This window comes from Odontesthes bonariensis, chromosome 22 (genome assembly GCF_027942865.1).
Source record: "Odontesthes bonariensis isolate fOdoBon6 chromosome 22, fOdoBon6.hap1, whole genome shotgun sequence".
NCBI classification, from domain to species: domain Eukaryota; kingdom Metazoa; phylum Chordata; class Actinopteri; order Atheriniformes; family Atherinopsidae; genus Odontesthes; species Odontesthes bonariensis.
The window spans coordinates 21,013,553-21,029,151 of NC_134527.1; the positions used below are offsets into that span (position 1 = coordinate 21,013,553).

At 41.7% G+C, this 15,599-nt stretch overlaps 1 protein-coding gene across 1 annotated transcript in view; it reads right to left on the reverse strand.

Moving 5' to 3' along the window:
- The window catches only part of LOC142372319 (zinc finger SWIM domain-containing protein 6-like), a 69,206-nt gene that overhangs the window by 30,807 nt on the left and 22,800 nt on the right, over positions 1-15,599 (reverse strand). The window contains exon 2 of the mRNA XM_075455177.1: positions 1,948-2,304. Within this exon, the coding sequence (XP_075311292.1) occupies positions 1,948-2,304 (357 nt within the window). The remainder of the gene's footprint in view (positions 1-1,947; positions 2,305-15,599) is intronic.

The window sequence follows — 15,599 nt, forward strand, 5'->3', positions numbered from 1 at the left end:
AACACGTATCAGAAGCTTTAATCAAGTTCAAACTGGCTGCCAGTCATTATTTGACTTACTTTTAAAGTTTTAAATGGTTTGGCACCCAGCAGTTTAACCAAACTAATCTGAAAACTCACTTTTTTTTGTGGCTTTTAATTCATTCTCTTTGTTCTAGCTTCTTTTTTGTCTATTTGATTTTGTTATATTTGATTTTACTGATCAGTGAACTCACTACTTCTGTTGCTTATTTTACACGTGCAATAGAAATAAAACTGTGATCATATTATGGTATTGTTATGATGTGTAGAAATAAGTAATATTTTTATAATTATCTTCCTGTGATGTTCACCTGAGAAGCCATCAAATACTCAATAAGTAAGTATGCTCACTAATAAAGTATTTCCTGAATATTTATATGGAAACGGCTGTTTAAAAACTGAATGTGTAACTCTTAGAGTTAAAGTACTTTGTCCAGCTTCTGTGTGTACCTTACCTGTGTTGTATGCTTGTACTTTTATCTCTATGAGGACCAACGTCTGCAGTGAATACTTTTCTGTTCATTTTACAGGGTTTTAGGTAGGGATGCCCCGATACCACTTTTTTTTCAAACCGATACGATACCGATATTTGGATCTGAGTACTTGCCGATACCGAGTACCAATGCCGATACTTCTACCACAAAAAAATTTAATGAATTGGAAGACAGGTTTCGGTCTCACTAGCCCAGTGGTTCCCAAACGTTTTGTGCCCAAGGCACGCCAAAGGACAAGTAAAAATCTCAAGGTACACCTATTGTGCAAAATAGCCCTTATAACACGTGTTATCATTCATATCATGTAAAATATCTGTAAATGTGCATAACTATTTACCAATGCCAAATACAATATGACAAGACAACTATTACTCATGAAAAATTTATTAACGAAATATTTCAAAAATTAATTTGAAACTTTATCAAATTAGGCTTCATCAAAGCAGCAACACTCATTTAAACCAGAGAGGTCACAAAATTAAAAATGAGGCAAAGGAAACTCAGCACGCAGAAATTCAGCACAGAGAACTGTCAATGCAAGGAAGCTGCATTGTCCATGGTCCTACACTACAATGTGCCATTGTAAATATTTTGCCTACTTACAAATTAGTGAGATACATGTGCCTGTCGGGGCGCGCAGTTTTCTTTAATCCTCGGTGACACTGAGCAGAGGAAAACTCACAAGTCCTGTTCAACAGAGAGCCGCGACCTCCTGTTGTTCTTCATGTGAACCAGAGCAGAGAACGCCAACTCACACAGGCATGTAGTGGGGAAAGGAAGAAGTTGCTCAATCGCGTGGTGGGAGATGCTTAGGTAGTCCGATGCAGAAGAATTAGCTAACTAGCAGTTCAGTTAGCATTAGCTAACTCTTGCCGACAGGAAGCACTCGGGCTGAGGATTCCTGACACCCCCGGTCCAACTGAAGCCATAAGACGGTAACTTTCATGATACTGTCGACAGTTTTTTTTCCTCTTTTCTATCGGTGGTGGGTTGTCAGCAGTCTCTGGTTGGTCACGGTCTCATAATTCTCACCTGCGCAACTGCGTTAACAGCGAAATATGCGTTCTCTGAGGATTTTTTAAATTTTTTTTTTAAATTCATTTTAGGAATAGAGTTTTCCTCTTTATTATGAAACAAGTACATACAAAGTACTGATATAGTAAATAAAAAAAATATATTTTTGTGTAGTTGTATATTGCACACCAGGACTTGGACACCCTCTGATCGCGGTCTTCATGGTATCGGTTAACTTTAACGAGTACGAATATGTTAGAACAGTATCGGCCAGATACCAGTATCGGTGCATCCCTAGTTTTAGGTTTAGGTTACAGTCTGGAGCTCGAGAGGAACACAATACTTTGCATTTGCTTGAATTTTTTTGTTTAAATTCAGCCTGAAAATCACAAACAGCCACCGGCAGCAGCTCCACTCACCGTGGACCTGGTTGATCTCCGAGTTCTGGGACAAAATTTCATCCGCGAGCTTCTGCGCCGTCGGCAGCACCTCGGTGTGATGCACCGTGATCAGATACTGAACAAATTTCTGCAGCTGATCTCTGTTCATTTGGAAAAGAGTCTCTGAGATGGGCAGGCGCAGTTTGACCTGCTCGGGTTTCCGTACTCTGTACAACGACAGCGCCACCACGTGGGCGCAGTAGAAGATGTCCTTGTTGCCACAGCTGCACGTTACCGAGGTGATTTTGCAGCGGTCGAAGCTGACGCTCACGTTGCACACCAGCTCCGGCTCGGATGACGTGGCGGGCTCCCGCACGGTGCCGCTCAGGTGAAAGCCTGCACGAAAAGAGACAATAAATCCTGTTAATTATCAGAAATTCTTCACAATTTGTGTCTTTTTTAATTAAGAAAATGATGAATAAACCCATTTTCTGCATCCGAGTGCTGCTCATGGCTTAAACTGACCCACATTTATCAGTAAACTGAACATTTTCAGTAGTTTAAATGTCCTTCGCATACACATCATACACATTGCTGTGATAGAAACAGTAAAATCTTAAAACTACAGTTTAACATTGTGGTTAACAAGCTGCTGGTTTCATTGGTAAATCAACAGCAAACGTCAACATCACTGCAAAGAGGAGGTAAATGTAAAGTAGATATTATTTTTGGCCAGCAGGGGGCTGGCAGAAACACCCTAAAAACCGCACCGACATATCGATATATTGTTCAAAATAAGAAACAGTTGTTTATTTACACACCCAATCTCCGATGAACACTTCTTTTGGCTCAGTTGCTCATCTCTTTCGACTCAACCAAACCTGAACAACTTTGTGACATTTATACGATACACTGGTCTGAAAACAAATCTTCTGAGATGTTTAAGGGGGTACGACAAAGATCTGCATCAGGTTCTGCACTTTTTAACTTCACTTTGGACATAAAACATTTGTTATATGCAGATTAGACACAATTAAACATGAAAACTTTCTGGCATCTACAGTACTGTGCAAAAATAATTAACGGGCTTTGAAATTAAATATCCATTTTTGCACTGCTTTGCAGATGACACCCAGCTCTACCTCTGCAACAAGCCCAACTCCACACTCCCACCCCGTTTTCATTGGCACCAAATCCACACCATCCAAAGTTGACAGTTTCTCTCTCGAAAGTGACAGCTCTTTAGTTTCCCCTTCCCCCCGATTAGGACTCTGGGTATCATCCTCGATGTCACACTATCATTCCAGTCCTATATCAATAATATCACCTGGTCCGCGAGCTTGTTACTACTCTGTCCTACATTTTCTCTTTTAACTCTCTTCTTTCTTTTCTTTTATCGTTTGCTGATTTTATTATGTTTGGTTGATTAATGTTGATATCGATGTAGTGTCCTTGAGTGTTGAGAAAGTCGCACAATAAAATTTCAACTACAACTAAAATGATCGTTATTATTAGCATGAGCTCTAAAGTCAATATTTGGTCTGAGCTCCTTTATTCTCCAACACAGCCTGAACCCTCTTAGACAAGCATGCCGTAATTTCTTTAAGTAGTCTTCAGGAATAGTTCTCCAGGCTTCTTGAAGGACATCCCAAAGCTCTTCTTTGGATGTCGGCTGCCTTTTGTTCCGTTCTCTGTCAGATGATCCCACACTGCTTCAATAATGTTGAGGTCCGGGCTCTGGGGAGGATTCATCCCTCAATAAGACCTGCTGCCACTGATTTTCAGTCCACTTCTTGTGTCATTTGGCATAGCTCAGCCTTTTCTCCCTGTTTCCCTTCCTTAAGAACGGCTTCTTGACAGCCACCCTTCCATGGAGACCATTTCTGATGAGACTTGGGCCAACAGTAGATGGATCAGCTGAAGGTCCAGATGCATCTCTCAGCTCCTGTGTCAGGTCTTTGCTGGATGTTTTCCTCTTTCTTAAGGACATCACTTTCAGATACTGCTCATCTGCTGTAGATAGTTCTTTAGGCCTGACACTTCTTCTTTTGGCCTCCACTTGTCCAGTTTCCTCAAATGTTTTAAGGACACACTGCACACCATGCTGAGATATCCCAAGTTTTCAGCTAATAGCTCTTTGGGAATCAGATTGTTGGAGCAAAAATACTTTTTTGTCGGTCAAACTGTTATCTTTGGTGCTTTTCATGGATGAAACTAAAGAAATGGGAATGGATGATGTGTCTTTGTGACAGGCTGCTGGTAACAAAGTGCCTAAAGATATGATTTAAAATGTGTTCTTTGCTAAGTTGTCTGTTGTGTGTAGACACAACACTGGTTCAACCCTTGAGTTCGGAGCCTTATTTATGCTTTAACGATTTATAGGTCAGTGTTAAGTGGCTTAACAAATTAAAAACACAAGAACTGGACTGAAGGCAGCCAATTTGAAATTTGAAAAACTATTGCTCAAGACAAAAGATTTAAAGAAAGTCTGGCTGCATTGAGGTAAAATATAAATAAATGTGGGGTGCATTGGGACTTTTGAACAGTATCGTACTTCTTTTTTATTTGCCGTTTGGTGCTGAGGAAGCGTTGTACAGAAAGCTTGTTTTGTGAAAATGATGTGATTATGATGTTGAAAATGATAAACTAATCAGCTGCAGGATGCCACTTCTTTCGCGAAAGCTTCAGAGAGCTTCGAGTTGTGTCGATAGTCGCTGCAGGGGGTCATAACTCTGAAGCACGCGTTTTATGTTTTACTTCTGCATCTTTACTTCTTAATTCTGCTCTTACTCTAAAGTTCAACCGAAATTTCAGTAAAGTGTTGGCAGGGTGAAAAGGCAGCGTGGAGACTCTCGTTTCCTTTTCATTACCCTTTCACAGCACCTCCTGTGCTTACCTTCGCGCCTTTAGGCGAGTTTGAAATAAAAAAACATTTTTTATGTGGATTTGAGCTTTAAATTGAAAGGTAAACACGCAACAAAACACACAACTATTTGAACAAACTCTGATTTGAAAACAGAGAAGCCACACGTGGGCGTGAGGTTTAAATATTGTGTCGAATTTAGAGAGACACAGCAGATGGGCGCATTTTTGGCAAATTATGACAATTCAAGAAGTACTTCATAGGCAAAATGCTTCAGTAACAGACAATCTGACGGGGTTAGTGGGAGAACAGATGGTTTCAAAAGCTTGGTCAGAGCCGAGCTCATACAAATAGTTGAGCTCATCTACATTCAGCTTGTGCCGTTTCAGTTTCACTATCTGGAGCTCATACATCCATTCTGACACCCACAGTTTGTTTCTCCTTGTCCAACAAAGACACACAAAGCCAGAACAACAACTTATTTAGTCCTGAATCACAGGAGCACGATGTGCTTCTTGCAACATGCTGTCACACAAACTGAAAAACACGTACGATGGCCAAACGAGAGGCTGATAAGCCACAATGCCAGACAGTGACAGATGACAGGCAGCATTATTAGATGTTCGTCTGAGCCAAAGAAAATGGAAAATGCGTCAAAGATCCGACCTTCTGTCAAATCTACGGGGGAGGTTTAAGCGGGACGAGTGCTGTTCACATATTAAAACAAGCCCATATATAACGTTTGCTGTTGGCACATAAATCTGTTATAAGATGATGTTAAAGGAATAGTTCAGCGTTTTTAGAAGGTTTCAATACACTTTGATGCAAACAATTCAAAGTTAAGTTTAGCAACAGATTCTTCGAAAAAGTTAGTAGTGAGCTCTGGTGGGAGGATTGTTTTCCACCCGCTTCCAGACTTTATGCAAAAGTTTCAGGACATGAAAAATCTGGTCGTAATTATGGGCCAGGCGCATACACACAATAACAACACATGCGACTTTTCCAATATCCATCCATTAGTTATCTTCCATATATGTGAGATCGGGTCACGGAGGCAACTGGTTCAGGAGGGATGTGAAACCCTCCAGCTCCTGAGGCGTTTCCAGGCCAGATGGGATATATAATCCATCCAGTGAGTTCTGGGTCTGCCCCGGGCCTCCTCCCAGTTGGACGTGCCAAGAAATCCTCCAAAGGTAGGTGACCAGGAGGCATCCTAACCAGATGAACCACCTCATCTGACTCTGAGGTGGAGGAGCAGCGGCTCTACTCCCTCTGAATGGTGGAGCTCATCCCTCTATCTCTAAGGCTGAGCCCAGCTACCCTCAGGAGGAAACTCATTTCAGCCGCTTGTATCCACGACTTCATTCTTTCGGTCACTACCCAGATCTGTGACCAAAGGTGAGGGTTGGAATAAAGATGGAGCAGTAAATTGAAAGCTTCTCCTTCCTGCTCAGCTCCTCATTTACTACAACGGACCAGAGCAGCGCTCTCATTACAGCTGACCAAGTCCCAATCCATCTGTCCATCTCTGGATCCAACTCACCATAGGGGTGGGACGATATGCTTTGGTCACGATTCGATTGCATCACGATTCTAAGGTGCCGATTCGATTGTATCACGATTCTTGATAATTGCGATTCTACAAGTATTGTGATTCGATATAATCAGTAATTGCAATTTTCTTCCTCCTTAAAAAACAAACAAGTTTAATCATACACTTCTAGAATGAATGTCGTTCCCATAAGCAATGCACATCAGTCTGTGTCAGTCAGTCCAGCAGCTGACATTTATTTCAATTGAGACAAAAAGAGGTACTTAACATGTACAGCATTTTTTACAGTCACAAAACTAATTGAAATGTCCACACAGCACAAATGTGGACTAGTCTTAACATAAATTAATGTAATGAATTAATGAAGTTTTTCTGGACACGGATATGACGTAATATAATCAATTCTGGGGAGAAAAATCGATTTTTAAAATCATCCCATAAAAAAAAAAAAAAAGCGATATGTCCACGAATCGATTTTTTCGCCCACCCCCAACTCACCATTATTCATGAACATGATCCAGAGATACCTAAACTCCTCTGCCTGAAGGCGGTAGCATGGTTGCCGCGTCTGTCACGGCGGTGGTGGACCGTGACGTCAAAATGACGTTTCAGGCCTGGCGCTTCCCTTGAAAAGACGGCGCAGCGCGTTGTCGTGCACCAGTCAATTTTTGTAACTTGGCGGCGCCGAGCACAACGAACCGGATGGACCGATGTGAGACCAGGCTCAGTGAGGAGGTGCGTTTGTACAGGCAGCTGTACGAAACTGCAGTGAAACAGCACAGGGAGCACGTAAACTCCCCAAACTGGTGCACAGAGATGGGCAGAACTTTGGGGAAAGAGGGAGAGTTCTGTAAGAATGTGTGGAAGAAGCTACGGGACAGATACGTGAAGGAAAAGAAGAGGGCAGAGACTCTGTTGATGCCGGGGGCTTCAAACCTTCACCTCTTTTAACTGAATTAAAAAGTTAAAATGATCCGAAAACTGCAGCAGTATCATTAATTACAGTATTCTTGCTCTTGACAGCGGCATTGTTTTCTTCTCCACTTTCGTGGTTGTAGAGTAGAGGTAACCTTCACGTAGCAGCGCCACCTCTGTGACGGAGAAAAGCTCAACTACTGGCGCGCAACTACTTGCGCCACTATATAGGGTCTTATGGCGGGCACGAACTCGTGACGTCATCAACACCGCTCGCGCGAGCAGATGCGGCAACCATGCTAGAGCCTTGAGACTCATCCCTGAAAGGGAGGGTACACTCCACTCTTTTCCGGTTGAAAACCATGGCCTTGGATTTGTAAGAACTGACCTCCATCCCAGCTGATTCACACTCAGCTGTGAAGCGCTGTAGTGCAGCTGAAGGTCCCAGCTTGAAGAAGCCAACAGAACCACATCATCAGCAAAAAGCAGAGATGAGATCCCAAACCAGACGCCCTCCTCTCCACGACTACACCACCAGATCCTGTCCATGAAACCCACAAACAGGATCTGTGATAAGAGGCAGCCCTGGCGGAGTCCAACAGACACTGTAAACGAGCTGTTTACGGCCAAGAATGTGGACACAGCTCTTATTTTAGTTATGCAGGGACCAAATAGCCCACAAAAACAACTCCAGCACCCTGTACTCCTGCAGCACCCCCCACAGAATCCCTCAGTGGTGCAACATACAGTCTACTATTCATAAAGAAAGACTGTTTGGAAAATATTCGCCCCTGTACACGCTATAGGAGAAATTTAACCCTGAAAATGAGGTGGAAATGGAAAAAGAGGAGACATTGTATCATAAAACAAACAGACAATAGAGGGACTGCCCCTTCGAGTGGCAAAACATTCAACAAGTCTCAACCCAACAACAATTTTTTCAACCTACCAGAGAATTTGTGGACCACGAACATTAACATCTGGCCAGATATCAGTTCCCCTGATATTTATACAACCCTCTTTTATACACCAGGAAAATTCACAAAGCACTTGGTGGTACTTCACTGCCACATCTGTCAGCAAAATTAAAATGGAAAACTTTTCTTCCTCTAAATAAAAACAGATAAAAGAGCACCCTCTAACGGCGTTGATTGCACTGATATAACAGACAACACACAACTTTGCCTAAAAACAGTCCAGTGAGAGGTTCATCTATGAACAAATAAAGACTGGACAGTTGGAAACAAATGAGGGATAAAAGCTGTATGGACACATCAACACAGCACGGGGCACCAATGCTCTGCTATCAGCATGTGCGGCTCCATCTATAGCACTCAGATAGGGCAACATATTTTCATGCCGCAGCCTTTAGATTCATGACGGCAGCTGTAAAGATACACGTGACTGCTGGCAAAAAAAATAAAAAATCTGATAAAATGACTGGAAATTACAGCAAGCTGCCAATTTAATAGGCAGAAAGTTGCAGCAAATCCTCCCTTCATGAAGGTTAAAAATGCTCAGATTGCATTCATTCCTCCATGGTTGAATTAAGCCAGATGTGGCTGATGTTTTCAGCGTTAAACAGGTCTGAAAAATGCAGGTGCACGAAAACTAGCACACACTGGAACATTAGCCGGGAAGGTTTGATTTCCACTTTGCTCAAACGTTCTCATGTATGTGACACACAGCACATAGCTGACACATATCACCCCTGCTGGGTGGAAGAACGTTATAAACTGAGTAGGTGTTTGTTTGCAGATGTGCTGCTGCTGCTTTGTTACACACACACACACACACACACACACACACACACACACACATCAGGGAGAAATCAAAAAGGGCGGAAGGAGACAATAACCGAGAGTGAAACTTGTGTAGCAATAGATTCTTATTGCTGCTTTTCCTGCCGAGCCCACGCTCTCCGGACCACACTTCACACAGCCACATGTCCACATCCTGTCTTTTAAAACGCACGCGCAGACACACGGGCGGCGCTCTCAGTTAGGCCGCCCTGCCCGGGTCATGCCTAACCCACAGCTGAACCTCTGACGTAACAGAAAGAGAAACAGTGACTCGAGAAGAGGAAGGAGGCCGATGTACTGCTGGAAAAAAAAGAAAAATCGGTATGCCCTCAGCTGAGTGAGTGTGCACATGCAGGAGTGCAAGATTGGCAGCGATCCAAAGCCCTGAGCTCAGCATTCTGTAATGCACTTCCTGGCTCTCTCTGTCTGCTCTCACAGCTTGCATAATACAGCTCTGTGCTCCTCATAGCAACCAAACTTAACTCCTTCACCCCCGCCGCAGCCTCACACCAGCCCGGGGTGCCACAATGAGGGGAAACAAACATCTAAAGCCGCGTTTCCACCACGTTTCCAGTCGTTCAGCTTTTTTATCTGTACAAAAAACAAACAAAAAAAAAAAAACACAGCAATGTTGAACTTTTATCAAGAACTAGCATCGGAAAAGCCTCTTTTCAACCAAAGCGGTTTGAGTGGCGGTTCAGGGCAGGTGCTCACTCATCAGAGTGGTGAATGAGTGTACCAGAAAGGAGGCGGCGGCGATGGCTGAAAGCAAACGGCTAAAGCAACATGTCACACATGGTCTCTTCTCATTCGTCCTCCAGCACAAGCAACACCTTTCACAAACTCATCATCATGATTTGAGAGACCAGTTCTCTTATATTACATTTAAAATACAAAAACCAAAAACAGCTACACACACGTTTACTCAGTTAAGTATAACAGATTTGACCTACTGGCCCACCTGCTCTAAGCAGGTGTAGATTTACGTCATGGAAGCCATCTTCATGGTGTGGAGACCCAAAAAGCCTCTTGTTAAATACATTAAAAACCTTGAAGAAAGAGCCAATACTCAGCCGAATCATTAAGTGACTTTAAACATCTCTTCCAACATATTTTGGTCCTCCTTCTAGTTTATTATCTATATCTGTACAGTTCATCTGTACTAATCACTCCGTTTGCCTCCATTTTCTCTGCAAACTGATGTCTTAATTTCACAAGTCTAGTTTATAAATGCTGCTTTGATGAACAGTCTGGGTTTGTGAACGCTCTTTGGAGCTTAACAGTGCTTCCAAATCCCGAACAGTATTTACGTAAGGCGCTCTAAATGATATTTAAACACACTGTTTTGAGAGGGTCCTATAAATGCTAGCTGGTGATATTAAAACACAATAAAGCACTCAACACTGTTTATAAATGATATCGAAAACAGCAATTGGGAAACCCGTATTTTACGGTCCACTGAGCAGCCGGACAATAAGAGGAACACTGACTTTATGCTCTTCCACTGCTGCTTTAGCTTCTGTTTTTTATTGTTCTCTCTTGAATTAAGGCGCCTAAACGCTACACTAGGTCTGGATTTTTAAAACACGGCAGTCACAACATTTTAACTGATCCGGTTGGTCTCCATAACTGTAAGCGGTTCTTTGATACAGACCAGCAAAAAGACTTGGCATCACCGTAGCACCAGTTTCTTGATACTGAACTGGACTGTTAAAATGGAAAGAACTGGTTCTAAGTTCTGGTTCTGGTTCCAAACCAGCACTGAAAGCACCCTGGTAAAAAGAAAAAAAAACAAGTTCAGGATATCATCTGATGGTGGTCTGATGAAACAAGCCAATCCTTTCCCACTGCTTATAGTAGCTTGCTTATCATCAAAGCTCTGAAGGCAACAATGTATTCAGTACCAGTCTAGAAATCCCCACTAAATCCCAGGTAATAAGCGTCTAATTACAATATGAACAAATGGAAATATTATATATCCTACAGGCTTTGTTGGAACATTGTTTCTGATAATCACAAAATAATCAATGAGGAAATATGACTAGTTTATCTAGTAAACCGCCAGCAATCCTGCAGTCACATAAAACTAATCAATATCTTTGATGGAGAGTTATTGCCGTCAGTTTCAGAGCCTCCATGTGAGACGTTACAGTCAGTAAATGCATGTTTTTATATTTAAAAATATGAGTGGAGCCCTTTCTTGAATCCCTCAGCGTAGCAGAGTATGGATCCAGATAGATGTTGTGTTCACATCAAAGCTGATTGGAGCTGGAGCCGATAAATACCCACTACTACTGCATTTGATGCAAGACTAAATACAGATTGAACCATTCTAATTGCACTCAAAAACTAGATGTTAGCACAGCTTGGTGTTTTTTTTTTGTTTGTTTTGTAATACTGTAAAAAGGGCTTTCTAGTCTTTTTACATCAAAACTGGCATGTAAACTAGTATACACCCACTTATAGCAGAGTGTTGGCTTTCTTTCCCAATGCCAGTCTCCACAAGGAGGTGGTATAAGTGCGCTAATAAAAGTAAACGTAACTCCACTCTTGGAGCTCCAAACACAGCAAAATGAGCAAAATTTCGATTGGAGTCTCGTCTTTGCAACACTGCCAAATTGGAGATGGAGCCTATAAATACCTGCTACTACTGCAGAATCATTCAACGCAGACTGAATGATGATTAAACACTTTCCCATAGCACTCAAAAGTTACATTAGTAGGTGCTGGTATTTTTTTCTTCTACCAGTCTGAAAAAAACGGTTTCATACACTCTTTTTACACTAAAATTAGCAAATACCAGCAACTTGCTGGCTCCAAATTGTCTTTATCTTTTCTCAAAGCAACAAAAGACACAGGTTAGTGGGTGTTAGTGTTCCCCTCCTTTTTTTTGTCCAGTGTGAAATGAGCTAAAGTAGCATTATTTCCAAAAAATCCTAAAACTCTTCTGGGATAAGATATTCACAAATCATTCAACTTCCTTTAGCGATTACTACGAGGCCCCAGCCAATTCCTAGCTTTGTTAAACAGTAAACTATTTTTACAGCTTAACAAGGCTGGGACTCGGCTGAGCCATCAAAGCAATTTCAGTCCAGAACTTTCAGTTTCAGAAACTAATATCTGTAAATTGTCTTTGTGATTAAAATTTCCTTCGGTCTTATGTTATCTGCATTTCTATTGCGTTCTAAAATGCTGCAAAAAAAAAAAAAAAAAAAAAAAAAAAATTTAGTCAGCCGATGTTTCACAAAGCAACAGTTGTTTCACAATAACCTAATGACCATAATATAAAAAACAATGACAGGATTAACACAGTTAAAATACTCTCGCCAGGTTAACTATTCACTCACAAGTTAACCTTCAGGTGGCTTAGACTCCAAAGCCGACCGGTCAGGTATTAAGTGAGAGCTTCGCAGCGATAGAGTGCTTTGTGTTTACACGTGTGTGTTGTGTGTGTTATTGTTTTGCTGACAATGGGGAAGCTAATCTCTTACCCATGGAGATGAAGATCTGCCTCTGGGACTGTAGAAAGGAGCAGTAAACAACCAATCAATAATCATGGCTGACTGATCACAATCTCACAGTAATGACTAGTTTCAGATAAATAGTTTGCTCTTAGGGAGGTTTAAGTGTATTTGGTAATTACAACATGACATTTTTTTTTTTAACCATTTATTGGACTATCATCATAGTACATGATATACTGTTGGTAAAACCTCACACAGAAAGCACTGCCAGATCGCCAATTGATGACATATTTAAGATGACTCCAGAAAAGTTGGGACGCTGTTTAAAATGTCAATTTAAAGCAAAAACCAATAAGCAATGACTGGCCGATCCCATAAACAAATATTTTATGCAAAACAGAACATAGATACTTTAAAATGTAGACATTTTACAATTTCATGAAAGATATTAGCTCATATTGAATTTGATAGCAACAACACTAAAAAAAAACGTTGGGACAGGGGTAACTAAAGTAAAAAAAAAAAAAAAAAGCGAAACATGGGAGTATTTTACTCATCTGGACAATGAAGACAAATGCACATTGTGCGGGTTGAAGCTAGTTTACCACAGTCCTAGCACTAACTTACTAAAACGTCACAGAAATGTGACGTTTTAGTCACTTCAGGAGCAAAAAGGCACAACATGCTTTGGTGATTAAAGTTTATTAATGACGTCACGACTAATCGACTGTAATTGGCTCGATTAGTCAAGCTCAAAAATCCCTTAAAATGTCCATTCCTATTAAAAATTGTCTCCAACTTTGAAATCGCTTGAAATATTGTTAAACGTATTGCCTTCTTAAGAGAAAAATACAATCTGATGAGACGAATAACACATTGTTTGTAATAATTTTTTTAACAGAAAAACATTAACTTGCTCTACTACAATGTCTTTATGTTGACCAACAACAGGGAAGATACTAACTTGTTTGTTTCTATCATGTTTACAGGGTTGTCACTTCCAAATGAGACACCTACAAACATTAAAAATGCTAATCATGGAAGCCAACACTAGCTAAATACAGCTAGCCGTCACTGCAACAATTTTAGCCAAACATAACCTCAAATAAGTAATTTTTGTTTTGTTTTAGCATTCTTTTCTTTCGATAGTTTTTACATTTTAAGTGGTACATTCTACACTGTAAACAAGGGAGCAGGAATTAGCAAACAGCTGCGTTCGAGAGCCACTGTTAATAAGGTAATGTGTTGGGGGGATTGTAAGGAGCTGGAGAATGCACCTCATTGCAAGTTCAAAATTAGGTCAATGAGGATTTGAGTAAACTGGGTCAATCTGTGTCCTTAAGCAATCACCTGCAGCTCCTTTCACACAGTATGAACCCATCAATCAATGCTAACGCACAACACCTTATAAAGATTTTGATGCCGGTATAGTCCTACAAATGTGTCTTCCTCTGATCCAACACCCTGCTTTTGAAACAGAACTCTAGAAATGACAAACTGCAATGAAATACTACACAGCTAAAAGAGTCTTTCACGACCAAGTGGACAGAAATTCCTCAGCTCTGTCAGAAAAACAAGAGGCCACCTTTACCATGCATGAGAAATTGCAGACAAGACTAGTCACTCAGACAAGAAAGTGGCTAAAATTGCATGTTTATCAATTTTTTTTTTTTTTTTTTTTTTTTAAAGGGACTTTTGCTAAAATTTGTTGCCCATCAGGATCAGATGAGGCCTGTCTGGCCTGTAGCGAGAATAGAGGAAACTGGGAGTTTTTTTTTTTTATTATTTATAGAGTCACTGAACTCTGAAAATGACTAATATGACAGAAACTTGGCACTTAATAGCAAATAGGAACCTCTCAGATAGCAGATGAGTACATGAATCAATGACAAACAACTATAGAGCACTCAGAGGCGACATTTGATACTTTTGTGTAATGTTACGTGAACATTGGAAAGGCAGATGCTTTCGTGTTTTACACTGACTAATGCAACTCAAAGGCCTCATCGTGTTATTATTTGAGCAGCCTAAAGCAGACGTTCCGTTTACATGTACATGATACAAGTAAACACATAACTCCAACTGAAATCATACAAAACCAAGCTTCTCAAAGCCAGATAAACCCTCCAGATAATGGTGGCTGTATACAAGATGGTTACTTTTGTAAAATAAGCTGAATTGACATCTTCAAGCTAGAGCAACATCCGGTTGTTAAGCAAGTTTTTGGGAAGTTACAAGGCTTAAACACGCAGACATAGAGCATTCATTCTAGATATTAGAGATAGGTAGAACTCAGCTCTCCATCGACTGTCTAGGGGTTTAAAAGCTAGATTTAGAATAGAATAGAGAAAAACTTTATTCATCCCCCAATGGGGGAAATTCAAATTAGTCAGGTAGCTCCAACATTTTTAATATTTACATCCATCCATCCATTATCTTCCGCTGGTCCGGGGATCGGGTCGCGGGGACAGCAGCCTGAGCAGAGAGACCCAGACGTCCCTGTCCCCGGCCACTTCCTCCAGCTCTTCCAGGGGGACCCCGAGGCGTTCCCAGGCCAGCCGAGAGACATAGTCTCTCCAACGTGTCCTGGGTCTTCCCCGGGGCCTCCTCCCAGTGGGACGGGCCCGGAACACCTCACCGGGGAGGCGTCCAGGAGGCATTCTCACCAGATGCCCGAGCTACCTCATCTGACTCCTCTCGATGCGGAGGAGCAGCGGTTCTACTCCGAGCCCCTCCCGGATGACCGAGCTTCTCACCCTATCTCTAAGGGAGAGCCCAGACACCCTGCGGAGGAAACTCATTTCGGCCGCTTGTATTCGCAATCTCGTTCTTTCGGTCACTACCCACAGCTCGTGACCATAGGTGAGGGTAGGAACATAGATTGACCGGTAAATCGAGAGCTTCGCCTTCTGGCTCAGCTCCTTCTTCACCACGACGGGCCGGTGCAGAGCCCGCATCACTGAAGACGCCGCACCGATCCGCCTGTCAATCTCCTGCTCCATTCGTCCCTCACTCGTGAACAAGACCCGAGATACTTGAACTCCTCCACTTGGGGAAGGGTCTCAATCCCGACCCGGGAATATTTACAATGATTG